Raw genomic sequence first — 27,384 nt, 5'->3', positions numbered from 1 at the left:
CTGAACAGTCTGTAGCTGCCGTTGTCTGAAAAACAAACAGATGTTGCGTTCACTTGAAATTCGCCTCGCCAGCCTTGTGCTGCATTCAAAGTTGTTGTAAAATACCCTTTTCCCATTGTTTTTGTCGTTTAACAGTAATTTACTGGTGAAATAAGTTTTTGTTATAAGTTATTGTTATTACATTATTAATAATTCATTTAATGTTGAGCTCACTATAGTTTCCTTTTTTTTTCACTAACTAAAAAAAAAGAAGCAGGGGTGCCCTGTAGGTCTTCTCTCCAACCCCAGGTAACACTAACCTGATGAAGTTGTTAACAAATAAATAAAATATGTCAATATAATTTTGCCTGCAGTATATAGTGTAGCAAGGTAGTCTTCAGTATTTTTTATAGTTACATTTTAGGGGACCCCCCAAGAGTCCTAAGTCATTTCGAACCCTGGAAAGCGGGTTACGTGACGTTCTATGTGTCAATAAGGGAACACTAGTTACTGTGTGTACACACTGAAGCACACATGGAGGTCACTAATACATCCAAACATCGTGGGCTTCTGGCTCAAAAGTCAAGCAAAAAAGGAGATTGCGTGTGTATTTCATCCCTCACAATCCATTGGAAATTGTATTCATGCAAATGACTCACAATCGTGGCTCCTTCCCCCTGCAGCTGTCCATATCTCTCCTTCACCACCATCTTCTCACTCTCCCTAGCTCCGAGTACCACACCCTGGAGTCCAGCATCCTGCGCGTGGTCCATCAAGACAGGCAGCAGGACGCAGGGGATGATGGGGCATCGTCTGCGGTGACGACCGTCGCTGGGGAGATTCTTCAAGAGGCAGCAGAGCACATCGGAGCAGCGCTGGGGGAGACTCTCGGAGGTGAGGAAGGCGCAGGTGCCCCCCAGGGGGAGTAATGGGGCGATGAAGGAGGACACACACAAATCCCCTGACATGACTCGCTTAACACCCACCGGGAGAGATGGCGAACGCGAGAGATGAGGGGGGGTGGGGGTGAGTAAGAAAGAGGGATGAAAGACACACAGAGTTCTTCATCTAGTTAGTTTAGTCTGCAGTTGTGTTTTATCACCTTTAGAATTCAAGTTACAACAAGAAATTAAAGAGATATCGATACGTGTTTTATGTGGACAAAAGGCCATTGTAATAAAGAAAACAGTAAGAGGGAGATCGTATCACAGGACAAAACTGTGAGTGTGTGTGTGTGAAACAGCCGTGTAGAGGTTGTAAAAGTTCATTTAGGTGGATGGAGTGAGAAGAAGTGAGGTTTAGAGCAGGAGAGTGATGTATGGTCCTGATCTCAAAGTTCCTTGTGAGAGCTCTTCAGAAGTTGCATGTTCAGGTGCATTGCTTCCTAAAAAAGGCCAGTAGCCAACCTCAAATAAACTTGGGATGAGGAAAAAGGACAAATGCTATTTTTTATTGGCTATTAAGGATTTATTGAACCTATACTCAACAAATTCAAACTAACGAGAGCCAGAATAGGCCTCCCAGACACACCGCTGTGTATTTGTGTGCTTGTGTGTCCACAGAGGCCCTGCGGCTGCAGACTGAAGGTTTGTGGGTCAAACATGGCCGTCGGCCTGCACAACTGGAGGAGCTCATGAGGTCCTTGGAGCACTGCAGTGACGACACTGCAGGTAAACGTGATGCGAAGAGGCTACAATGTGCACATTTAAACAGGCAGAGTAGTTTAGATGAAGTGACATTCAACCCATCGCTCTGGGTTTATATAGATTGCCTCTTGACCTAAGAGACGGACCATCGTGTTTGTCCTTATAACAAAGATATTTGTACAGTTCTCTATCATCCTCATAATCATTTTATTCTACAGAAAAATTAATAAACCATTGTTCACCATTGAGTGTAAATTACTCAAATAATTGTAGCACTGAATTGAGTTGCACCAGCTACAAAGTTTAGCTACTTTCAAACTAGTAGTATTTGCTATAATTGGTTAATTGAAAATTGAGGTACTTTTTTAATGTGAAAACTAGTATTTAGGAAACATCTGTAGTTGTCAAATCTCAAACGATCAACTATGCCTTTTAATCGGGGGGATTAGTTTTCATTCCTGTGTGGCTGTGCAGCTTCAATTAATTCATGAGCATCACAGCCGTAATTGTAGATGTAAGATGACAAAATATTTAAAATCCAATTGCAAATTTGTGAAAAGCTTGTTTTATTTACGTCCTTGCTTTTGAGCTAGTACTGGAAATATCAAATTATTTGAGTTGATTTAAAGTCTTACCAGTTTGCATCATCTTTAATAGTGACAGCATAACTTTGATTCAAGACATCGTCAGTAAGCTGAGCAGCAAAAGAGGACACGTTTAACGATGTGAGCTCCCTCTGTGCTCTACTGCTTACACAAGGTCACATGGACCTTAAACGCTCTGTAGAAATCCCTGGATCACAACATCCTTTCAATCACCTCTCGCTTCTGGAAAATGGGTTCATGCTTGTGTTTTTTTTCTGTGTGTTTCGTATCAGTTTGTGTGTGTTTTTTACATGATGTGAGTCTGTTTGTGTGTGTTTTTCACATGATGTGAGTCTGTTTGTGTGTGTTTTTCACATGATGTGAGTCTGTTTGTGTGTGTTTTTCACATGATGTGAGTCTGTTTGTGTGTGTTTTTCACATGATGTGAGTCTGTTTGTGTGTGTTTTTTACATGACTGTGAGTCTGTTTGTGTGTGTTTTTTACATGACTGTGAGTCTGTTTGTGTGTGTTTTTCACATGATGTGAGTCTGTTTGTGTGTGTTTTTTACATGACTGTGAGTCTCTTTGTGTGTGCTGACTGGATGTAGACTTGGAGCAGCTGCTGACTGTGGAGCTGAAGGAATTTTCCGATGGAGGAATGACCGTAGCACTCACTTCACTCCCCACATATGACGAGGTACGTTTTACATCTCCAGTCTTTTTTTTTGTTCAGGGAATTCAAACATAAATATAAACCAATTTACCGATGACATTCAATCATTTGTTATTTCTTTTTAATTTTGGCTTGATCTTTCTGAATGTGGCCTCCTCTAATTACGGGTGCATCTGTGCATGGCAGAGAACCCGATAAAGACGCTCAGTTGCCTAATCATGTTAACTGGGAAGGTTCAAACCCCCACAAAGACCCGTTTCTATGTCAATAACATTTGTAAACAATTCACAACTGTATTAAGTAGAGTTTAAAGGTTTCCATTTCATGCAATAATGAAATGGAATCCTTTCAAAGTATGTATTTTAAAACTAATTTCGGATATGACAATTAAATGTGTGCATGCTTGTGTGCTAACATAGGAATATTGATTAACTAATATATACCCACTATAATAATAATAATATTATTATTATTACATTATAATTATATTGATAATATATTTTAAGGTCTCCACAAATACTTTTTTTTTTTTTTTTTAAATAAGCTCATGATAACTCATGATAAGGTTTTTTTTTAAAATAATGTATAATAATGGATAATGTATACATTCTTGACAAAAACTGCTCAATGAATAAAACATTTTTGATTTTAGAAAAGTTACTTTTGATGGCTTTGTTGTTCTGGATACATCACACGGGTGCTGTGTCATTTTGGGGAAGTGCTGTTATGCAAGTAGAGGAGCCCCTCTGATGTTGTGATGTTCTGCATTTGGATGAGATGCAGATGGAGGCCTGAGAGCCTCACGCACACCCAGGGATCACCTGCCGCCCACTGATAACCTAACATCCCCCCCCCCCACACACACACACACACACACTGTCATTCTCCGTCTTCTCTCACACACTCACACAAACCCGCTCACTGGCACACAAACACACACTCGCACGCAGAAGGTGCTTTAAGCCTTAAAGCTTACCCCCTTGCTTTTCTCCCTTCTGCAGCTACTAATGCGTTCGACCCCCTCCCATCACCACCCCTACCCTGTCTCCCCAAAAAAAATCATTCATTATTTATTTTATATCTCCTTTCCACTTCCAAAGCCCATTTTACTCAGCGGCTGCCTAGCGTGCGGTATTAGGCTATGTGTAAAATAAATGATGTCTGTAGCCGTAGGGGTATGGCTCTGCCTCCCCCAGAAAACTACCTAACGTCCAAGGAACATTAAACACCCAGATCCTCGTTTAGCGAATAAATAACCATTCATTTGAATGACTTTGTCTGTGTGTGCGCGCCGGACTTTCTGTGCATATTTTACCATCGCTGTGCCTGCATGCTGTGTGTCAGGAGTGAGAGAAAGCGAGAGGGAGAGAGAGGGGGGGAGAAAGAGTGAGAGAGGGGCCCATTAGAGACTTAATATAGAATAAATGGCCAGGGGCCTGTGTGTCGCCAGCGGACCCTCAAACTCCACAGCGTCATGGTGGGTTACTAATGACCTGAGATCGGGCTCCAAAATGAACTCCTTATATGCATGTCATTTGCAGTGTGTATATATTTATATATATCATCTTTTAATTGTGTTTGAAAAGAGAGTAAAACGGTGCGAGAGAGTCATTTATTGAAGGGACTTCTGGCTTAAATGATTCTTTCCAGAAAACTAAATAAATTAGATTCAATTAGTCTTTAATGGTTTATGTGTTGTGTGTTTTTGGTTTCTGTGTGTGTGTCTGTGTCTGTGTGTGTGGCAACAGTTAAAGAGGACAGAGTTAGATCTTGAGGTATGAGAAAATCTGGCTGTGATTGTCTAGTTAGCAGAAGAAAAAAAGTGTGATTGTTTGGTCACATCATATAGACTGACTAATCTATTTATACTGTACAAATAGACATTAGTCAGTCTCTGTGCTCCTTTATTACGGAAGAGAAAAGTGGTAATGAATGGAGTTTCATTCCTTCAAAATCCAGCCCCTTCAGTTCCTAAACAATAGTTAGATTTTATCCACAATGACACAACGTGCTGCGTACGTTTACATATGTACATTTAAAAAGTTTCCCTTAATGCGCGTGCCGAATGATGGTGCACAATAATTGTATGAATCCTATGATGCTTGTTTATGATTCAGCTTATAGACAGAGGCCAAGTTGCATAGTGTACAGTGTATACACTTTGTGAAAGCAGTTAGTTCCATATCTGTAATAATAAAAGATCAAAATAGATGGTGATTATTGTTGCGTTCACGCATGTTAGTCTGTGAGACAAGAATGAGGTTTTGTTGGTTTTCAGTTTAAAGTGCACGTACCTTCTATACTGAGCACACTCCCGTACCGCAGCAGTCCGAGGCTCAAACATTACTCTCTTTCATTGTTTTTTTTATACTTTCCGTTCCAGATCTGCAAATTCTTCCGTGGTCTCACAAACAATTTGGCTTGTTGTCACAATTCATATGTGAATATATAACAGAGTGACATGCTATAATTTACACTGTAAGTCTTGAGTTGCAGTGGACATTTGCCCTTTGAAGCGTGTGTAATTTAATCTAAATAAAAACTCTAGGGAACAAAGTTAATGTCATACTGATAGATTTTTGCGAGGATTTCTTTGGAAAGAAAGTTTTTCTATCAAACTAATTTATTTAATTGTTAATATGTATTTTTGTGTGAGTTTTTCATACTATGGCAAACTTATATCCTAAAATAGATTTAAAATGTATTGTTTTATTTTGTATTGTATTGAGTCCACACGTGTTAGAGGTATTTACTTTCATGTGGTCCAGCCAACTTTTTTACCAACTGGTTCCTAGTTGACAGTGGAAGGCTGCAGAAGAGCCGCATTGGCTGGAGATTGTTGCTAAAGGGCCCTCAGTTGATGCGCAGCATCACCTGTAAATGACAGGTGACTGAGAAATTGGAAGCTTTAGTTCCTTGTACGAAATGCTTTGTGTAAAACTTGTATGAAGCTCAAATGAATGAACATGCTATCCACATATTCTTGTGTGTTTGTGTGTGTTTTCATGGCTCAGTAATTAGCACTGGGAGATGAAACATTGGTCGGATAAAGAGTTGTCGTGCTGTGGAGTTGATGAACTGTGGGAAGGACAGGAGCCCACAGCCAAACACACACACACACACAGTCATGAATATGTGAATAATGTGCTTTTAGCATATGTTAACATGGACGTCTAAGTATTACAATATGTTTTGGAGTTCGTTTGTGTTCTGTATTTTTAAAGCTATTTTTAAGTGGTGTTTCAGACTTTAGAGACGGGGGCCGTGGGAGAGTAATAAAAGTTAGCATTTTGGTTGGAGCCTCCACTGTGATATGCAAATATGATCTAGTGCTCCACCAACATATCCGGATGATTTTAATGGTGTTTCTTTTCTCTGTGTGGTAAACAAAATGAATGATCTTTTGTTCTGTGTGAGTGTGAGTCTGGTTATGTGTAATGCATCTGCTTGCAACAAGATCTAATTCCCCATTTTCCTTACTGTAATGTCTTTGGTTGTAAATTTGTTGGTTTTGATCTTTGGGTTCTTGTGTTTGTGTGTCCAGCTCTCCGTCTGAGGTAACCTTTACATCTCATTTTTGCGACGTTGATCGTCTCTAATGTGTTGTTTGTTCACAGTCCTCCGGCCCTTCTGTTTGTTTATGCGGGGCCAGTTTTGCCCTACGCCACTTGCACAAATAATTATGCTCGCTAATGACGGGGCCCCCAGCCACGGCACTCGGTAAATGCCTTTCTGATGAGAGGCACTCGGAGACAGCAGGTGCAGGGTGGGCCTCCCAGGGACTAAGATTGAAGACCAGGAAGTCAGGGGTGCCCCGCCCCTACATCCCTCTGTCTTTCTATTCCCCTGCGACTTCCTGGTTCTTTCTTTGGAGCTCCGCAGTGAGTTTCTTGGTCAGACTATCCATTAAGAAGACGATGCTGAAGCCGCTCCTGATTCTAATGCGTAAACATCCGCTAATCCGTGGCTTGAGAGAAGAACAAATGCACATTTCCTAGGTCCGTTCAGTGTCTTTGCGATGCAGTGCTTTATATCTGTATACATCCAAACTAAACTCTATAAAAGTATATATTTTGCTTTAAATTGGTTTGGTTTGGCTGCAACCCACAATATAATAAGAATTAAACCAAGCTTTGAAAAGCAGTCCAACTAGTTCACATTGTTCTTTCACTTCCTATATTTGTCCTCCTCCCCCCGTGGCTTCCTTGGGCTTTAAGGGCAAACAAATATCCAAAACAAAACATTTATAGACTCAGTGTTTGCATCTTGGCCCCCAAAATCCCTGCACTTAGCGCTGAGTGAATGAAGCATGCGGAGAACGATAGAAAGACATTTCTTTCTCTGCAAACTTTTACCCCCTCCCCCTTTCCCTCTGTCTCTCCAAAAACTTCATAAGCAGTAATACTGAAGCAATGTGTGCACACAAGTGTGAGTGAGAGCGCGTGACTGTTGGTTCGTGAGCACATGCGTGTGTGAGTTTGGCTGTGCATGTGTGCGCGTGTGTGTGTGTGTGTGGCAAGCGGTATATGTTGCACATGTGTGCGTGCATTTGCTTGTGTTTATTTGAGCAGGGTGGTGTCAGCTCGCTCCTTGCCACCCCATTTGCTGTAGCTGTACCGCTGTGATCACAGACAGATGTATAAATCAAACCTTGCTTGATGGATTCATCAGGGTGGCGAAACGATCGCCTGAGAAGAACTCGCAACTCTCTTAGCGTTCTGTGTTCTGAAGGAAAGGGTATGCAAAGAGCCTAAATGGATGAACGCTTGATTAATTCTCTGCCGAAGATGTTGGCGACAGCAGGAAATGTGTTTTTGCTTTGACTGTGTTTGCACGGGAATTTACGCGCGCGGGGCGTGAGTTATGAGGCCTGAGTTTGGTACCTAAGGCTATTGTGCATAATGATGGCAGGTTGGGAGAACTGCGAGCAGCCGCTAAAGACTTGCTACCTGTGGAGCAAAGACAACCAAAGACAGAGAGGGAGGGAGTGTGTGTGTGTGTGTGTGTGTGTGTGTGTGTGTGTGTGTGTCTGTGGATTGGGGCCTTCTTGAAGCCAGAAAGATGAAGCTGCAAAGTGTTGTAACACAGACAAGAGACACAGGTAAGGGCAGGAAAGGTGTTGTGTAAAATAAGAAAACATGATTTAAGATAATAAACTTGGGTACAATCTGAGCAGTAACAACATATGTTTGTTTGTCTCAAGTGTTATTTTATCCATGATTTTCTTTCTTAGTTTAATATTTCATTCAGCTTTTCTGTATTTTATGTTGAAAACTATAAACACTTCTTTAACTTCTATAAATGTATTTTGTTCTAGTTATCTTTTTTTAATACAAACTTCAAATTAAGCTGTAGCTTGGTAGTTTTTTCAATACAAATCTACATTGTAGGTAACCGTGTGCTTTTCTCTGATGTTGTTTTGAAGCTTTACACTTTGAATATTTCAAACAGTCTTTGCTTTTACAACAAATACAAATTAAAGTCATTCAAAAGCAAGCACAGTGAAATGTTTAACAAGGGACTGTGTTTTTATATCTCAGCTCAACAAATGACAAACAGGTTTCTTTGTCCGGATCCTTAGGTTCTTGGAGACTGATAGCAAGTGGATTTTTATCGCTAACATGTTGGTAATTTATAAGAAAAGGCAATCTGTGTATCTGGGGGTGGCAGAAAGAGGGGGGGGGCAGGCAATATGAGTAGTAATTTACTCAGTCAAGAGCCAAATGGCAGACAGACTGTCGCCCTGCGTGTTATCTCCCAGATTTGCACTCTGCTCTTTTTCTGACTATATTTCCCTGCCTGTGTGAGTGAGAATGTGTGTGTGTGTGTGTGTGTGTGTGTGTGTGTGTGCAGTTTTGTGTGCACGTGCACGCAGTTGGGTAGTAGCTTTAAAGTATCACCATCATTTGAGTATGTCTTCGATAATGTACTGTAAATGCTGAAGACTATTGCTTTACCAGAGCTCGTGTGTATACTGGTGCACGTTTGTTCACACACTGAGACGACTGCGGGCAAATGTATGTGTGTATCTGCATAAGTCAGGGTTTGTATTTTAATGAGTGTCTCTGCACTTATGTGAGTGAATATGTGTGTTTTAACGAATCTTGGGAGGCTTCATTGCACTCATCAGGATATCAGCGCTTGAAAAATTGCAGTGTCATTGAAGTGTGTGTGTGTGTTAGGATTGATGGGCCTGAGTCTGACAGCAGCCATATTGTGAAGAGAGAGAAGGATGAAGGGATGGAGGGAGGAGCAGTGGGAGCACTATTGTAGCCCCCTCATCCTCACAGGTTAATATTGACACAGTCTGGGCAGATACAGTGCCTGCAGCACTCATCCATCACTTTGAGCGGACCCTTACAAATACACACACACTCACACACACACACACTCAGACTCAAGCGGAGAGAAGGACTACACACTCTGTAGGACACAGCACATTGAAAAAAAATGCAAACTTTTAAAGTCAGACAGAATCAAATTGTATTTGGACAAGGCAACAGGAACAAAAGTATATTTAAATTTAAAAAAACACACACGTATACATGTCAAACTCCTCAATTAGCTTTCCTAAAACGACAAAGTCTCTTCTGTTTGAAAGTTCTACTTAAATAAGCACAACAACAATTTTGACAACTTCACAAAGCAAACAGTCGCACTGCAAATCTAGATTAATCAAGTAAATATGTTTTCAAAAGTATCACTTTATGTGTAACACTGGGTTGCAAATGACGGTTGCCATAACATTGTTGTTAATCATCTCAGAAAGAAAGAAAAGCAAGTTGACTTGACAAGCAAAACAATTAATTAATGCAACTTTCAATTCATCAATCCTTGTGCGTGACGCTGAATTACCATAATCTGTGCATGGTGGCTGTTTTAAGAGCAAACAGTTAATTTCCAAACAATAAATCACAAAGTGTCTCTCTGCCCCTCTGTGCGTCTTGACAGCTTCGTCTCTCATTGCTACAGATGAACGCTTACTTGAAACCAGTTTTTCTTTTAACAAAAAAAACTAATCATATGCACAATGACAGGCAAGGGTCTAACAAAGTTTTCTTTCCAACTGTAATCACAAAGACTGGCTTTGCTTCATTAGAAGTATTCATTTCTTTGAAAATGTCTTTGAGATAATTACGATAGATTATAGAAAAAATGTTAGAACTGCTTTTTTCATATTAAGTTCATTCATAATATAATGGGTTAGAGTTCCAGTTATATGCATCACACAATTCAGAGCTTGATTCCTTTCTCCTTTCTCTCCTTTTCTCTTATTTGTTCCGTTTCTCTACCTATTTGTCTGTTTTTACACCTCTTTCCCAGGACTGGCATAGTTATGTGGACGAGCTGAAGTCATTCAGCCATCGCCATGGCTATGATGGTCTGGTCCTTCTGCCGTCTATCAATGACACGCTTCATCATCCCCGCCAGCAGGTGGCTGTCTACTCAAGCAACACAGATCTCCTAAACCAGGTAAATAGAACGCAAGACCATAAATAAAGCTATATGATAAAGTGCCTTTCATAAACACAACTCTAGGAATAACTCTGGAACTAGAAATAAGCATTTTATGTCGCTCATTCATTTAAAAATGTTCCTGTATCTCTTGATATTATTTTATCTTTTTTTCATTATAGAGATCAAAAGGTTTCATGTAAAGTCCTTCCATTTTGTCAGTTGTACTTCCCTGAAAATCCATAAAATGAAATAGAAACACATTATTGAAATGCACTTATTTGCTTTCTTGATAAAGTTGCATGAAAAATTACATTCTGGACAGACATTAGAATGCTATCAACTTGAAAACAAATAAGAACATTTAGTAAATTAACTATTGCTTTGCAAAGTAAAAAATAGAAAACATAAGATGTTACAACGCAGTGGCTTTCATTGCAGATCTGCAGTGAGTTGGAAGAATCTTTCAGCTGGTTTCTTTCTGCCGAACTGGAAGTCAAGGACGAGATCCAAGTCTACCACATTCCCATGAACACCTGCTTAACTCTGAGCAGTCCTCCTCTGCTCACAGAAGAGATACAGGGCTTCCTCAAGACCTTTGTTGACGGGCGGAGCTCTGTATTAGCCTGCCACCCCAGCAGGAGGACCTCTTCCACAGAGGGAGTGGCAGGCAGCGTTGAGTTCTCCCAAGGGTCATCTGGTATCACTGACATGGACACCTCTGACGTAGAGAGAGCTGAGGGAGGCAGCGGAGATGCGGTGCCCGTAGCACGGTAAATCAATACTTCCCTTTGATTGGGTTTCAACAGTGTCAGTGAAAGTCAAATTAAACTTGAATACATGTATTATTATTTAGGCACGCTTACCGACTTTACGCAACAATTGACACGACACACTGACGGTTGTGTTCTATCTCCGTACACAGGGTGGTGGCAAATGGTGAAGAAGACCCCAGAGGTGCAGGAGTTGGTACCTGTGGGGAGCTCGTGAGCCCCGATAGTGGTCTGACCACCATCCGCAGCGACCGCTCCTCCAAGGAGAGTTCAGTGTTCCTCAGTGATGACAGCTCGGCTGGTGAAGTCATTGCAGGAGGGGGGCCGCCTGCCACCTTCCTGAGAAACCCATCTCCTCTCGGATCGACGGCCCTCTGTCCTCCTGCTCCACCTGAGAGGGGGAAGAACTGGCCAGACAGAAACAAGAGTGAAAACTTTGACCTTTTTAGTTTTGACCCACTACATAGCAGTGATCACGCCATAACAAGAGGGGAATTCGTCAATTGTGGAGTGAGAGGAGGTGAAGAAGATCGACAAGCAGGAGGCTCTGGCTTATCAGAACTTGAGGAGCTGAGCTTGCTGGACTTCTCTACTCCCGATTCACTGGGCAGGCTGGACAGCAGCAATTCTCTAATCGACCACCACGTGAACGACATGATGGAAACAGTGGTTCCTCCGACCCCAGTCAACAGTGTGGTAGGTAGTCGTCCGCCCAGCTGTTGTGGGGCAGGGTTCTTTCCAGAAGATGTGGTTGAGAGGATCAATGGCCTGCAGCACAAGGACAGTGTTTCCTCATCGCTGTCGGAGACCTGGGATGAGCTCGGCTTTGACACACAAGGGGCATCGTTGTCAGGTGATAATAATTGCTGGAATAGGACCAAGGAATCGGAGAGCCCTGGAAATGTTGTGGAGGAGGTCAGAGGGAAAGAGTCACCTCATCATATGACGGAGCAAGAAAGCAGAGAAGAGCTCTTCAAGTCAGAGAATATCCGCCACAGGGCAAAGACCCTAGAGCCCCAGCTTAGTCTGATCACTGAGCAAACTAAAGCATGTGACACCTGGAACCCAGATTCAATATGTAAGGATCAATGGAACCCCGCTACATTGGCTTATTTGCAATTGACGCCACCAGAGGAGGACGTAACTGGAAAGTGTACGGCTAGAATAAAGAAACTGAAAGAAAGAACAACCTCGTTGTCGAGAAAGAGATCGATCATAAACACTTTAACGCCAGACACATCGAAAGAAGAGGATGACGGAGAAGATGGAAAAGAAGGAGACGGACAAATGGAGCTCCTCGACTTCTGGACATACTCAGCTCAGAAGGGATTTCTCAAATCAGATAGTGGAACTACCACATCTTACCCTGAATCACTGGATATGTGGAACACGACAATCCGAGATGACAGTCTATCACCTCTCACAACCCCCGACAACTTGTCCGGGAACTCGGGTTCTTTCTGTGGGCTGAACCTCAATTTTGAGGCGGGAGCATCTGTGGAAAGTCCACAAGAATTCCCTGATGGTGGAATGGTGATGTGGAACACCACCATCCAGGAAGACAGCTCCTCCGCATTAACAAGCCCCGAAAGAGCTGAAAACGGAAAAGGGCTTAGTCCAATGGGATCAATGGATGTAAGTGATTCTCTTGAGACGCATGCAAGCAAACCGGTAGAGGACGAAAAGCCCGTAGGAGAGGAGATAGGTATGAACAAAGTACATGAAAAGACGCCTCCAGAAGCAGGGTGGGGAGGTTATGAGCACCACGTGAGAATCGTCATAGACGCGGCAGAGGGTCGCACACATGGCGAAGAAATGGTTGACGACGACATCCAGAGTTTTCAAAGCCAACGGTCCGTCTTGCAGAACTTGGCGTCTGACCATTTAGAAGAGGAGAACCTCCCATACCTGGGCACCGACATGGGGGGCCTACCGGTTCCCGGCATGGTCGCCTCTACTTCGGAATATGACAATGTAGGAGCTGGTACTTGGAGTCTGACATCCTCCCCTGAGACGTATGCTTGCCCGGTAGCACACATGATTCAGCTAGAGGAGCAGTTTAGCCCTTTTTTCGCTCTGACAAAACCAATTCAGATAGACAAGGATCACGATCAATACCAGGGGGGTGATCCTCTGGAAAAGACTGAAGACAAAGAAGTCATTTTAGATAAAGAACAGCCAACCAACCAGATGTTCCTATTTGATGGAAGTAGTGAGGTGGGTCACATGATCACCGGTGGCGCAAGTTCAATTGAGAGAAATTACAATAAGAAAGGTGAAGAGCATTCAGAGGAAGCTGATTGGACAGAGCAACTCAGTGATCATTCACCATTTGTTCTGGTGGACTGCTCTCCTGTCACTCGGACCTCTTCAGCCAATCATGGTTCAAGTCTACGAGCAGCTGGTGAGACTGAAATCCAGCCGGACCAATCGTTATCCCCAAGCCCCATTGAGTGGGGTGACCCCGTCTCCAATGAGCCTGTCCTGCCGTTGACAGGGGCGCAGAATGAAGATGTGCCTGTTCCTGAAGGCCAAGCTGGTCCCGGCGATGAAAGAACTAGAAATGCGCTCTGCAAAACCTCAGAAACAATGTCTCACAACTCCAGCTCCGGAGGGGACAGAGACACGCTGAAGATCAGCCCCGACAGCCTTCAGCCAGCCAGTCGAGACGAACTCAGGTCCAATTCTGATGGAGATTCATCCTCAGGCCTGGAAATGGATTACATCATTGTGTCTGGCACAGTAAAAGAAACGGAGAGGGAGCGGCACGGTCGGCCCAAACAGGCTGACAGGGCTTCAAAAGCTACGAGAAAGTCCATGGAGACGCTTAGCATGCTTTCCTGCGCTGCCACGGTGCTGCAAAGCCAGGCCCGGGCAGAAGATAGAGAGCGCCATGGCAGCACAGAAAGCAAGCAAAACCAAATCATCAGATGTTCTGACAGCACACAAAGCAACGTTACAGAGCAGAGTCAAGCTGTTCCATGCACTCATCTCCAATCCAAAAATAACTACGAAACTTTTCAACAGTCACATTCAAGCCCAACAGGTGGCAGTCAAACACAGGTGAACGAAGTCAACCTTGAGGATGAATCAAACACTGTGGCCAGAAGTGTGTCTCCATCCTTAAGATATCCGTCAGATCATTTCCTGAAAACCAGAGAGGAAGTTTATGTCCATTCACAAATCTCGATGGAAGATTCAGACGAGGGTGGCCAATCGCCCTCGGCGCCTGCGCCATGCCCAACCTCTTTGGGTGACCTTCGGGTTTGGGAGGTTCAGTTAGCGAGTCAGAAGGCGCCGATGACATCTGAACCACAGTCACCTGTACTCACCCACAGCTCGGCCTCCCACACAAGCTCCTTCATTGGCACCCCATTAAGTGATTCTGTTATTTCTGCTGACAGAGAACTTGGATTGCCGTTTTCAGGAGATTTGATGGAAGAAAAGAACGATGAGGAAGAGCTTGAGGAGGGAACTGATTTAGAGCGCACTTCCCATTCAAAATGGACTTCAGAAATACAAAGAGACGGGGAGGAAAGGCAGCAGTTAGGATCCTCTGATCTTCTAAGTTTCACTGAGCAACTGACGGAAGATTCTTCATTTCAACAACACAATTTACATTTACAAATACTTGGGCCAAAGTGGGATGGATACTTACAGAATACAGGGGATTACTATTATGGACAACCTATAATGGCTGCTGGTTATGATAAATGGTCGACTGAACAACAGATTGGGGGCCATCAGTCTTCACAAGACAGCTATTCAACCCTCTTAAGGTAAGCAATCCTCCTAAAATCATGTGTCTTAAGCTCCTGTGCAATTTGTCTTCTGTCACATTTACAGTTATTCAAAAGTCAGTTGAATAATATAACGATAGATTTATTAGACAATGTACTCATCTTCAAGTCCTTCCTGTATGCAGCTGGCTAACACAAGCAGCTGGCTAAAACATTTGATGAAACATATTACCTTTGGTGTTATGGTTAAATTCAACGAGTTAGTATAATAGTTGTATTTTGATCCACCTATTGCCTCTCAAAAATAGAGGAGGACAACAGCCTCCATGGACCAGCCTCCTGTGACACGCATACATATGCATGAACCAAACACGCTTCCCATCACCATCCCGTAATTTTCTGTTTTTGGTTGTCAGAGGAATATTATCATCGTCGAACAGGCTTGAAATTTCGGGGAAAAAAGCCCTCCTGAGTAATTGAGTCTCATGAGCAGCATGTGTGTGTGTGTGTGTGTGTGTGTGTGTGTGTGTGTGTGTGTGTGTGTGTGTGTGTGTGTGTGTGTGTGTGTGTGTGTGTGAGCGAGAAAAGACAACATTTGTATGTGTATTTCATCTGTTTGGTAGCAAGCTTTGATCTGCGGTCCTGTGTGTTTAGGTTTATAAATCTGTTTACGCCTCATTAAATATGCATTACCTGCCTCATTAGAGCTGGAGCCCCACCACAGCTAATGGAAACAGCTCCTAGCTCTCTCACAAGGTGTGGGTGTGTGTGGATGTGTGCAAGCTTGTGTGCAGGTGTGTGCAGAGCTAATTCTAATATAGCAGACAATGAAGTTTGGCCTTGTAGCTTCAGTTTTACATTAGCGAAAAGTATACAACTATATGTTTATATATAGTTTTAAATATACTGTAAGTGAAGCACTAGTTTTTTTCCTCTATTTTATGAATGCATGATTATTGATGTTGACTTTCAAAGCATCATCTGTCCCAGTACAACGAGTCGCCCAGTTTGTCCCAGTCAGTATACCACCAGTTCACTTCTCTCATCTCTTATCCAAGATTAGTATTTTGTCTCAATCAAAAGTTCTGGAATTGGTGGCCAGTGTGGGGTGTGGGGTGTGGGTGGGGGGGTCAATGTTCAGCAGCGACATCATAGGCTTGTACTTGTTTAGCCCCACTTTGTAATTCGGATGACCTCCCCCCCCTCTTTGGGATGCCCGACACCCCCCTCCCTTTTACTCTGTGTGTTTGCATGCATACACAACAGACCTTTTCATAATCAGTTGGTCATGTGACTTCATTGTGTTAATGTGCCGGGGGAAGACAAAGTGAGGGTAAGGTTGGTGTCCTCGGCGAGAGATTTGTTCTTAAAAGAAAAACATGTAAGCGTCTTTGTTTCTGTAATCATGTCTCTGTAATGCTTCCTCTATTGTTAGCAGGCCTTATGTTGATCAGAGGCGGTTAGAGGGGCTTTGGTTTGGGGGGCGGGAGCAACACTGCTCCGCATTGTTTCCTCAGCTCACACATGGAGCCTGGGAACGAAGCAGTGAGTCGCTCTCCGTCCGTAAGCTTTTATGCCCAAAGTCAAATGGACGGATTTGAAACACTTATTCAATGTAGTGGGAAAAGTTTGATTATTTTTCCCTTTAGATGGTCGTCTTTGGCTTGTTTGGCCCAATACTATGCGTAGCTGTGCCAATGGTTGCCGTGGCAATAGCGATGATGATTTATGTTGTTGCTCATTATTGTGTTTCTGTGCCTCTAAGTAGACATTCCCAACAGGGAGACGGTGCAGCGAGGATGATGATGATGAAGATGCCCCCCAGTGAGGAAGCTGCTGAGAAGATTGATAACATAGAAGGTAAATCAAAAGCAATGTAAATAGAAATTGATAAAATCCAGTATTCAATGGTATGGGTTTGAGAAGGATTTTAGCAGTCGGATAATTCTCACGAGAGGTCTAGATTAAGGACAACACAGATGTCCTTAATCTATAGAAACAAGACAAATTATTCTTAAAAGATAATAGAATTAACCAAGACAATAATAAAACCTTCTCTCTTTGACCAGACCCACCATCCTCTGCGGATCTGTCAGGCGGATCCAACCAAAGGAGAAAGTTGGCAGCTCCACCAATGAATGTGTCACTGGACCGCAGCGAGGGGTCTCTCATCTCAGAAGATGCCCTGGAATCAGAAGATGGGGCGGATACTGGTGATGACCTGGATGACAGCGTAGATGAGCTGGACACACCTGACGAGGGAGATTTATTGGACTTCAACCAACACGGTCAGGCACACAGTCGCATCTCAATCAATGGAACAGTGAGAACAAAATGTACAGTAAGATGTAGCTCTGCTCTAATGTTGTCTTGTCAAATCTTTATGGCAAAAACAGGGGAGTCAGAAAAGTCTAATTTGGGAGGAGGAGCAGCATCAGGAGACGCCGTCGCAGGACACAGAGCAGCTGAGGAGCGCAGAGAAGACAAGCTGTGGAGAAGTGTGGTGATTGGAGAGCAGGAGCATCGCATTGACATGAAGTGCATTGAGTCCTACAAAAGGGTCATTTCTCATGGAGGTAGGCAGATACAAAGGATGTATCCTTACATACCTGTCTCTCCTGTATGGTTCATTGCTTTTGATCATTTTTGTTATCTGCTGATTCACTCTTTCTTGATATTCCATGTTCGTTTGCATCATTAACCATCTGCTTTTTGCCTTATTTCAAATGAATCATTAAACTAACAATAAGTCAAATCCAATTCAATGTTAGAAAATTACCTGTTCACTGTTTTTTTTCAAAATAATTTGTTTGGTAACTTAAGCTCTGCCCTGCACTTCCCCATATTATATATTTTTGCAGTAAAGGTGGAGATGGATTTTTGTGAGAAATCTCTATCATACATGACAGAATCACAGGTGTTGGGACCATAATGCAGGTTTTGGTGATTTTGCTCATCTTGAATTGGGACATGCAGTTCCTACACATGAACACAGGGTGGCACATCTCCATAAAAATGCCTCCTAATGAGAACAGCTGTGGATGGAAACCAGACAGTTTTTGACCACGTTGCAGGTGTCAACGTGTTGTGCAACGAGGTGGCGTCTTATTCTGTGTGGTGCAAAAGTAGTCTAATGCAAGGGGAAAGGCATTGGTAATTGTATGCCTTAAAGACACCCCCCATTCGCCTTATAGTGGCTTAACACATAAAAATGGAAATGTGTTAGGGCCTCTACAACAAATATGTGCATATGCAGTGGAAGTGGAACTGACTGTCCGTCTTTGTGTCAATGCTTTCAGGTTATTATGCTGAACAGAATGCCATCATCGTGTTTGCAGCATGCTTCCTACCAGACAGCAACTGTGACAATTACAATTATGTAATGGAAAACCTTTTTCTGTGAGTAAAGCTACATTACATTACCAGATATCTGTGGACATGTAAATACACTAGGCTTTCATTAGTATGCTGCATTAGCGACCTTCCTTTGAAGAAGAGTGTGGATCCAGGCTGACAAGTCATTCCAATTCATCCCAAATGGGTCAAATGGGCTTGAGGTCAAGCCAGTCTAGTTCCTGCACATCCCATATTCACGGACCTTGCATCGGGCTGTTTCAGATTATAGCTACATGGCTGTTTTTCCCTCCTCTCTTTAGTTATGTGATTAGTACGCTGGAACTGATGGTGGCAGAAGACTACATGATTGTTTACCTGAATGGCGCCACACCTCGCAGGAGAATGCCTGGCTTTACCTGGATGAAAAAATGCTACCAAATGATAGACAGAAGGTAAAATTCACAGATAAACAAAACAAACGTTTGGATTCCTTGTAAATATCCCTCTCTCTAATCATGATACTAGTATTGTTTTTTTCTTACCGAGATCTCATAACATCAGGCCATGGTTTTGCTTATATATCATATAGTTACTAAGTTTATTGGTTGATGCATCAGTAATGATGCATTTTAGAAAGATCTATTCATATGAACAACGTAGTTCATGGCAATAGAAGAGACTTCACTGTGATGCAATAAATAACTGACACCATGAATCACTATTTTTCTTCTAATTTGGACATAAGTAGTGTTTGAGGTTCATAGGTAGGCCAGTTGGAGGCATATCTATAATATGTTGAACAAACCCCTAATGCTCTAATGCGCAACCAAAAAATTGTGAAGAATTGAGTTTGAACTTTGTTCCATGATGATGTCACTACATGCTGTCTCAATAGTCTCTGCCTGGTTCACTTCCTCACACCCGATAGGACTTTCACTGTATTCACAAGTGATTAAATTAAGGTTTCCTCATAAATCATGATCTGATGATGACAATTTTGGCAGATCTAGAAAATCAGCACATTGTATTGTGGGATTGCTAACAGAAAATAGGGTACGTACGATAAACAATCATTTTTCTTACTCGAGCGCAGTAATATTCAATGGCAAATTATTGATATAAACATTTCACTTTCAAATAAGAGGTCGGTCTTAAGAGCTCTTTTACTACTTAATAACTTTACTGGGAAAAATCATGTGCTCTGCCTATCACTGTAAACTGTGGGAAAGAATAATTAACAATTAACTTGATAACTTAGTATGTTGTAAAGGAAGTTGTTACAAATCGTTTTTCACCACATCTGCCTCTCGTCTTGTTCCACAGACTGAAGAAAAATCTGAAGATGTTCATCATTGTCCATCCCTCTTGGTTCATCCGGACTTTGCTAGGAATCACCAGACCCTTCATAAGGTCTCCTTGTTGTACTTACTGTAGTATTTAGAAGACATACACATGACACAGGAAGGGATGTAAAGCACATGACAGCTTTTAAGTTCAGTAAATGCAAACATTGCGCTCTTAATGTCACCAATAACTGTATCCATACATGCCACAGGAAACAAATCATAACAACAGTATCACCATCTATGGACATACATGATATATATTTGAACTCGACACCACCACCAATCAAAATAAAACACCCATTACAGCCCTAATTCACAGAGGATGGGAATCCAAAAGTCAGCTAAAGCCCGAATGGCGTTACACATCACTCTAACATAACTTTATGACTTCTGTTTTCTACAGCTCAAAGTTCAGTAGTAAGATCAAGTACGTGAACAGCCTGCAGGAGCTTGGAGAAACCATCCCAATGGAGTTTGTGCACATTCCCACCAGCATTGTAAAGTGAGTCCGCTTGTTTCAAGGTGTAACACATGAATGTATACTCCACGAATCAGGAATCACCTACATTTATTGCCACAACATTAGAAGGAATTTACCACAAAAAACATAAATGAACAATCTTTTATTAGAGTATAGCATTATTTCAATTGCACTTCTCTGATATAGATCTGGTCAGGTCTGATCTCTGGACTGATTGTCCACTCGAGTCATTATCACTACTGGGAGCATAGTGCCATTTCTTAACCCTCCAGGGTGGCACAATCCTACGTGCCGTTGCAACCGTCATCTTCTGCTTGTGCAAGGAGGAATAGGTTGAGCATTGCCCGAGGCCTGCAGAAGGACCTTCAGCAGGCCACTGGTGTGAATGTCTCTGCCCAAACAATCAGAAACAGATGACTTCATGAGGCCCTCAGGGTCACACCCTGCAGTTCGTCCTGTGCTCACTGCCCAGCACCATGGAGCTTGATTGGCATTTGCTATATAACACCAGAATGGGCACTGGTGCCCTGTGCTTTTCATTCACAGAGGAGACCAGGTTCACCCTGTGCACCTTTGATAGATGTGAAATGGTCCGGAGAATCCACGGAGAACGCTATGCTGCCTTCAACATTGTTCAGCATGACCTGTTTGGTGGTGGGTTAGCGATGGTCCGGGGAGGCGACGTGCAGACCTCTACAGGCTAGACAACTGCTGGGATGGAATCCTTGAACACATGGTACAGCAGGTCCTGGGTTCCTCCTCGTGTGGCAAGAGTATGCAGGCAGTACCTGGAGGATGAAGGAATGGATGCAATTGAATGTCCCTCCCGTTCACCTGACCTAAACCCGGTAGAACACCTCTGGGACATTATGTTTTTGTCCATCAGATGCCTCCAGGTTGCTCCTCAGCCTTTACAGAAGCTTACTGATGCCCTTAGACAAAACAGGGAGGACATCCCACAGGACACCATCTGTTGCCTCTTTAGAAGCACTCGCGACGTTTTCAGTGCGTGGGGGCCACACAAAGTAAAGAGAAGGATTTTGAGGTCAAATTTTGGCCCACAGTCTGCCACATCATTATTTCACTTTGATTCCTCAGGGGTTTATAAAATGAAAAACTCTTTTATTAGAATCTTTTATTTTCATCGAAAGATATGACATGCTTTCGTTTCTGACATTAAACTGACCATATCAGTTTAGATATCCAACATGATTCACATTGATATTTAATGGTTTTTTAGTGTTCCTCTAATTTTTACATTTTAATTTTTACATACATATATATATATATATAAACAAACAGTGACACTGTGAATCATCGTGAGTTCTGGAGTCTCTAGTGGAATCAAAGCTGACCTTCCTGATCCACATTTGGGATTTGATTCTCTCTCCTCAAGGTGCCGCGTGTCAAACGTGTTTATTTCTTCCGGGATTTATTCTCCACTCAGCTGAGGAGGACCCTCAGACTGGTTTAGCTCCATAGGGGAGTCGGTATGGATCCTCTCAATTCACACGCGGGCATCAGCACACATGTCGAAAAAAGTGAAATAAGGATCACAGCATAAAAGTAGTGAAATCAACTAGGGCTTTATTAGAAATGCCATTATATGACTTTACTTGACCTGCAGTTCTATTATAACGGTACGGAACGGTTGTGGATTCCAGCCTGAGAATCTATGAGAATTGAGGTTGGATTCAAAAGCATCAACAGGTGTGTGGTGGAACAGTGCAGGGAGATAGCAGGAAGGCTGAAGTGTGGAGGATCCTCAGTTCAAACCTGCTCTCTCAGAAGGAGGGTTTGGTTGCAGTCAGGGCTTCAAACTGCCTTTGGCTTTACTTCAGGTTTGAGTAGCAATCTCAAGGTTAAATACAACAAACAAAAGGTGGGTTAGTGTGTGGTGAATTAGCACAGCGGAAAAGCTGCTGCCACAAGCCTGCACTGCATTTGGCGGTTGTGGTTCAAGCCCAGTCTTGGGTTTGAGCCTTTGGCTTTACTTCAGGTTTGAGTAGCAATCTTAAGGTTAAATACAACAAACAAAGGGTTGGTTAGTGTGTGGTGAATTAGCACAGCGGAAGAGCTGCTGCCACAAGCCTGCACTGCATTTGGCGGTTGTGGGTTCAAGCCCAGTCTTGGGTTTGAGCCTTTGGCTTTACTTCAGGTTTGAGTAGCAATCTCAAGGTTAAATACAACAAACAAAGAGTGGGTTAGTGTGTGGTGAATTAGCACAGTGGAAGAGCTGCGGCCAGAACCCTGCACTGCATTTGGCGGTTGTGGGTTCAAGCCCAGTCTTGGTTTTGAGCCTTTGGCTTTACTTCAGGTTTGAGTAGCAATCTCAAGGTTAAATACAACAAACAAAAGGTGGGTTAGTGTGTGGTGAATTAGCACAGCGGAAAAGCTGCTGCCACAAGCCTGCACTGCATTTGGCGGTTGTGGGTTCAAGCCCAGTCTTGGGTTTGAGCCTTTGGCTTTACTTCAGGTTTGAGTAGCAATCTTAAGGTTAAATACAACAAACAAAGGGTTGGTTAGTGTGTGGTGAATTAGCACAGCGGAAGAGCTGCTGCCACAAGCCTGCACTGCATTTGGCGGTTGTGGGTTCAAGCCCAGTCTTGGTTTTGAGCCTTTGGCTTTACTTCAGGTTTGAGTAGCAATCTCAAGGTTAAATACAACAAACAAAAGGTGGGTTAGTGTGTGGTGAATTAGCACAGCGGAAAAGCTGCTGCCACAAGCCTGCACTGCATTTGGCGGTTGTGGGTTCAAGCCCAGTCTTGGGTTTGAGCCTTTGGCTTTACTTCAGGTTTGAGTAGCAATCTTAAGGTTAAATACAACAAACAAAGGGTTGGTTAGTGTCTGGTGAATTAGCACAGCGGAAGAGCTGCTGCCACAAGCCTGCACTGCATTTGGCGGTTGTGGGTTCAAGCCCAGTCTTGGGTTTGAGCCTTTGGCTTTACTTCAGGTTTGAGTAGCAATCTCAAGGTTAAATACAACAAACAAAGGGTGGGTTAGTGTGTGGTGAAGTAGCACAGTGGAAGAGCTGCTGACGTAAGCCCCTGCACTGCACTTGAAGGTTGTGGGTTCAAGCCCAGATGTGGGAATAGCATTTAAAAATAGTTTTGAGATTTAACTCACATGCTCAAGGTTAAATAGGAGAATCAAAGTTGCCAAAATGTGACCAGGACTGGTAGTGTAGGGGTGAGTGCAGGGTGCCAAAAGCCTCTGTGCGCACCGCCAGTGGGTTCAAATCCCACCCGCCAAGTCTTGAGCGCACTACCGCGGAGGTAGTAGTGGGGGCATTGTCCCCACTGGTTGTTTCAGAGAAGTGAACCCTGGGGGTTATGCAGAAACACAAGGCGCGTTCACTTGAGTTATGATGGCATTGTCAAGAATGATGAAGAATCTTTTGAATGATGAATTGAATTTGGTGTTAATTGCTTTGCTTTAGCTTTTAGCACTCATTAGCCACGCTACGTAGCCTATAGGGTTCCACCTTTTTGACGGGAGAGAAGGCCGGTAAAGATGAGCAGATGTGTCTCATTCAGTGGTCACACTGACATGAAACTTATTACAGCCTCTGAGGGCATTTTTCAAGACAATCACATGTTTGTCTACTTCAGGGCATCCTGTGGACAACCTTAAACTGACAGTCTGGCACAGGGTGTAGATTTGTTTACCCTTTTTAGTGCATCCACCCTCCAATTCTCTGTTACATTCAAATTCAACTTACTTGTGCCTTTACCAATGCAGGAAGGATGAATAGCACGGTTGATCCTCCAAGATGCACCAATCCGTCTCTGGGGCAATATCCCATTATGATTTTTTATAAATGTCAGTTACCCAAAAGTAAAAAAGGATTTAGGAAGAGCCACCATGTCCCTTGAGGGTTGAACCCAGATAAGGTTTAAAGTACAGAAATTTGGGGCATTTGGCATTAGTGACAGGGACGTGTCCCAGTGAACATTTTTTGGTTGAAAAGACGTTGAATAAACGTCTACGCCCGACGTTGAAAAGACATCTTTTCAACGTCTACGAATAGACGTTGAAACAACTTTCACTTTTAAACCAATTTTCAACGTCTTTTCAACGTTGGGTCATAGACGTCTTTTAAACGTCTTTTCAACGGCGAAATTGCTCGCTGGAAAAGTACAAGTTACACACAGTCAGCTGTTGACAGTCAATCATGTCAACAGCCCTTAACAAGGACAACACAATTTGATTAATTTGTATTTATTCATATCAATATAACACTAAACACTTTTCCTATACAAAACAGAATACAAAAATAAATTATATTTTGTGAAAATAAACTATGAAATTATAAGTGGAGCAACAACATGAACCAGTTAGTTTAGAATTTTCTGTTTGTAAACCATTTTTCTGAATCATTGGCACTTCATTTTCAGATTCTGTAACAAGATCTGGCTCTGAGTCACTTGAATCCGGATCGTATACCTGAAATCAGCTCCGTCTCCCTCATCATCACTCAATGATTCAGAATGTGCAGAACACCCCTTAGTTGCAGATGCCTCTAGTCAACAAGTTAATTCAATTCAATTCATTTTATTTTGTTCAACCCAAAATGAAAAAAAAGCCTGAGGGAGCTTTACAGTCTGTAAACATGCAGCATCCTGTCCCAAAACCATCACATCAGCACAGATAAAACTCCCTTCAACTGGACAACACTTAAGGGTGAACAGTGGAGGAGTAGGTGAGTACAGAAAGAACAACTTAAAGATGTACAGTACGTTCAATTCCTACGACAGAAATTAATCAAAATATTCAGAGTAGTACACCAGGTGTAAGGGAGGACAACTGCAGCGACAAACTCCATCAGATGTAACCTCCATCCACAGGAACTTGTGAGGAGGGAAGAACAAAGACTTTAGGGAAAAGGCAAAGTGTGTAATATGGGTTTATGACAGTAATAAAAAAGTGACTAATAATGATAGCAGCAGGTGTTTTAGGACCCTTATTTATGGATTGTTTACTTGTTACTGACATTATAAACAATTTATGGCATTTCTGGAGTAACATTTCCAGGTATATTATACAGTACCATACTTTACAATGTTGCTTTAAGCATGCAGTAACTTACAATGTTTTGGCTAGCTTGTTTACAGGCCACAACTTGTTGAATTCACCTGCAATATGTGTTTAGTTGCTTTAAAAACGTGTATTTTCTACATGAAATGGGAACGGCAATAATATGATATGGGTACAGCAACAACCTAACGCATAAGCAACACAAAACACACGGAAAATACTCTGAGGTTTACTTTTGGTCCAGTTCATGTTGAACGCTAGCATGCTCCGAGCTAGCATGCTCCAAGCTAGCGTGCTAACTAGCAAACTATCTGCGCTAACGCTAACTAGCTTACCAAACATAACATAACAGTCCTTCCCGTATCGAGTGGGCAGCACATGTAAAATAACTGGTTATAGTTCCACGTGTGCTTCATTCAAACACTCACGTACCTACAGAGTATTGGGGCCGGTAGCCGTGGTTGTATCAGCCCGTTCACGTCGCTCTGCTCCCGGACACACTTCCCCTCGCTCTGCCCCCGGTGGAAGCTCTGCAAGCGTCTAAGAACCTGCGCATGCGCGTTACAGATGTGATCAGAGTTACGTGTTTTCAACTAATGTTTGAAACGGCCCGCATTATTTTGTCCTTAAAGCATATTGTTACGCCCCATCTCCTCTCCCGAGCCGGGGTGGCGGCGTAACAGACACACACTCTGTATTTCCATATTCATGAGGTTTTAAGAAAAATCTTAAATGGGTGAAATCACGTCTTTGCGTAGACCAAATTTCGCCGACCAGTTCATTAATTATTATGATAATCTTAATGATATTATCATCGTCTCTCTTTCAACCTTACGTTACAACATGACACATAATCAATACATTTACCCGTTTCTAGCACGTTGATGTTAGAACTTAGACTTATATAATAAGATTTCCCATTCACGGGGCCACCCGACACGGTCTCGTCAGCTTCTTCGTTCATGTTCACTGTGGTTTGTTGTTGTCTGAAGTCATGGACGCTAGTTGGTGCTCCAGTATAATCGGTCCTCCGGAACTCATCCAGTGAGAAACGTTCCGCGGTGCAAAAAAAAAGTGTAAAAATGCGTAAAAAATGTTTAATGTGTTATTTTTGTGTAATTAATTAATCTTAATTCACATTGTAAATAATTAATGGTAATTAACGCGCTCAAGTCCCGGCCCTAATGTATATATTCATATTCATGCCCCTTTTGGCCTCCACACAAGCAAAATAATAATCCACAGCTGTTTGTCAAATACATAGAATCGTTTGTAGCCATCAGCTTTTTGTTGACTAAAAGATCTCTCACTCTGCCCCCAAGGTATGACGAGGAGAGGGGTATACACAAATTTGCATGTATGAGGTAAATCATCTAACCTGCCTATATTAACCAGTTGGCTCTGTGGAAGTCTCCCTAATAATTCTTCAACGCTACTTTAAACTGTCTCATGCTCAGATTAACTTTGAATTGACCTTTGGCTGTCTTCGTATCCATCATAAAAAGAACCACATATTGGATTTCTTACTCATCTCCGGGAAGTGGTTAATTTCACCTCTCTTCCTTCCCATTTTGTAGAAATCTAATGAACAACTGTGCTCCCCATGCTAGGCAGGTCGGATGGTTTGTAATGGGATTCAAGTGCAATGCATAGTGGAGTTTCTCATATATCTATTGATACCACCAACGGCTGGTACCATTATGAATATGACTTGTGTCTTTGAGGCATGACCAAGTGTTAGACATATCTAAAACGAGTTGGGAAAGGGTAAGGAGACTTGGCTGTCATAACCTTCAGCCCCCTAAAAAACAGAAATACCACAAAAAATATGACGCATGATTTGATGGTGCACAGTATTCCATGATTGCTTGATTACTTTATGGCTCACTCTTGAACACTCCCCCTTCAGCGCACTAATGCTTGTTTCCCTTTCCTTGTATACATCCTCTTGTGACTGTGTGGATATTGCAGGCTACTAATTCCCATTAACTGCATGTTTACTGACAATGTGGTTGTCTTGTGTCACTCGTTTACCTCCCTGACCAACCTTTGCTCTGTACCCTCTAACGCAATGCTGCACCAGATTGGATACAGAATTGCAAGATTCTTCAATTCAGTAAGTAGAGGGACATTGTTTATTGTCAGCGAGTCATTTTTACACACACAAAGAAAATTATTCCTCACAATTTCCCCAATATTCAAAAGAGAGGAAGAAAAAGTATTTTCAAAGCAGCACCCTGACCTTCACAGATCATTAGAGTTTGCACAGAACTGCTTTGCCAAATGTTTTATTAGTTTAATTGGTGTTAAATTCCCCGTAGATTTTTTCCTTCC

General features: G+C 42.5%; 1 protein-coding gene across 7 annotated transcripts in view; it reads left to right on the top strand.

The window, feature by feature from the left end:
* LOC119224776 (protein prune homolog 2-like) overlaps positions 1–27,384 on the top strand; it is a 36,042-nt gene that overhangs the window by 6,388 nt on the left and 2,270 nt on the right. For 2 of the 7 annotated variants that reach the window (XM_037482087.2, XM_037482089.2), the window contains exons 4-18: positions 707–873; positions 1,542–1,649; positions 2,818–2,906; positions 10,206–10,355; positions 10,779–11,110; positions 11,263–14,889; positions 16,616–16,710; positions 16,920–17,138; positions 17,247–17,426; positions 18,150–18,249; positions 18,507–18,638; positions 19,510–19,596; positions 19,936–20,034; positions 26,373–26,414; positions 27,134–27,166. In XM_037482087.2, the coding sequence (XP_037337984.2) occupies positions 707–873; positions 1,542–1,649; positions 2,818–2,906; positions 10,206–10,355; positions 10,779–11,110; positions 11,263–14,889; positions 16,616–16,710; positions 16,920–17,138; positions 17,247–17,426; positions 18,150–18,249; positions 18,507–18,638; positions 19,510–19,596; positions 19,936–20,034; positions 26,373–26,414; positions 27,134–27,166 (5,460 nt within the window). The remainder of the gene's footprint in view (positions 1–706; positions 874–1,541; positions 1,650–2,817; positions 2,907–10,205; positions 10,356–10,778; positions 11,111–11,262; positions 14,890–16,615; positions 16,711–16,919; positions 17,139–17,246; positions 17,427–18,149; positions 18,250–18,506; positions 18,639–19,509; positions 19,597–19,935; positions 20,035–26,372; positions 26,415–27,133; positions 27,167–27,384) is intronic. The other 5 variants (XM_037482091.2, XM_037482092.2, XM_037482088.2 and 2 more) reach the window with 4 other exon arrangements.

Source organism: Pungitius pungitius, chromosome 5, assembly GCF_949316345.1.
Source record: "Pungitius pungitius chromosome 5, fPunPun2.1, whole genome shotgun sequence".
NCBI lineage: Eukaryota > Metazoa > Chordata > Actinopteri > Perciformes > Gasterosteidae > Pungitius > Pungitius pungitius.
The sequence above is the reverse complement of the archived record's forward strand: the minus strand, read 5'-3'. Positions and strand labels throughout refer to the sequence as shown.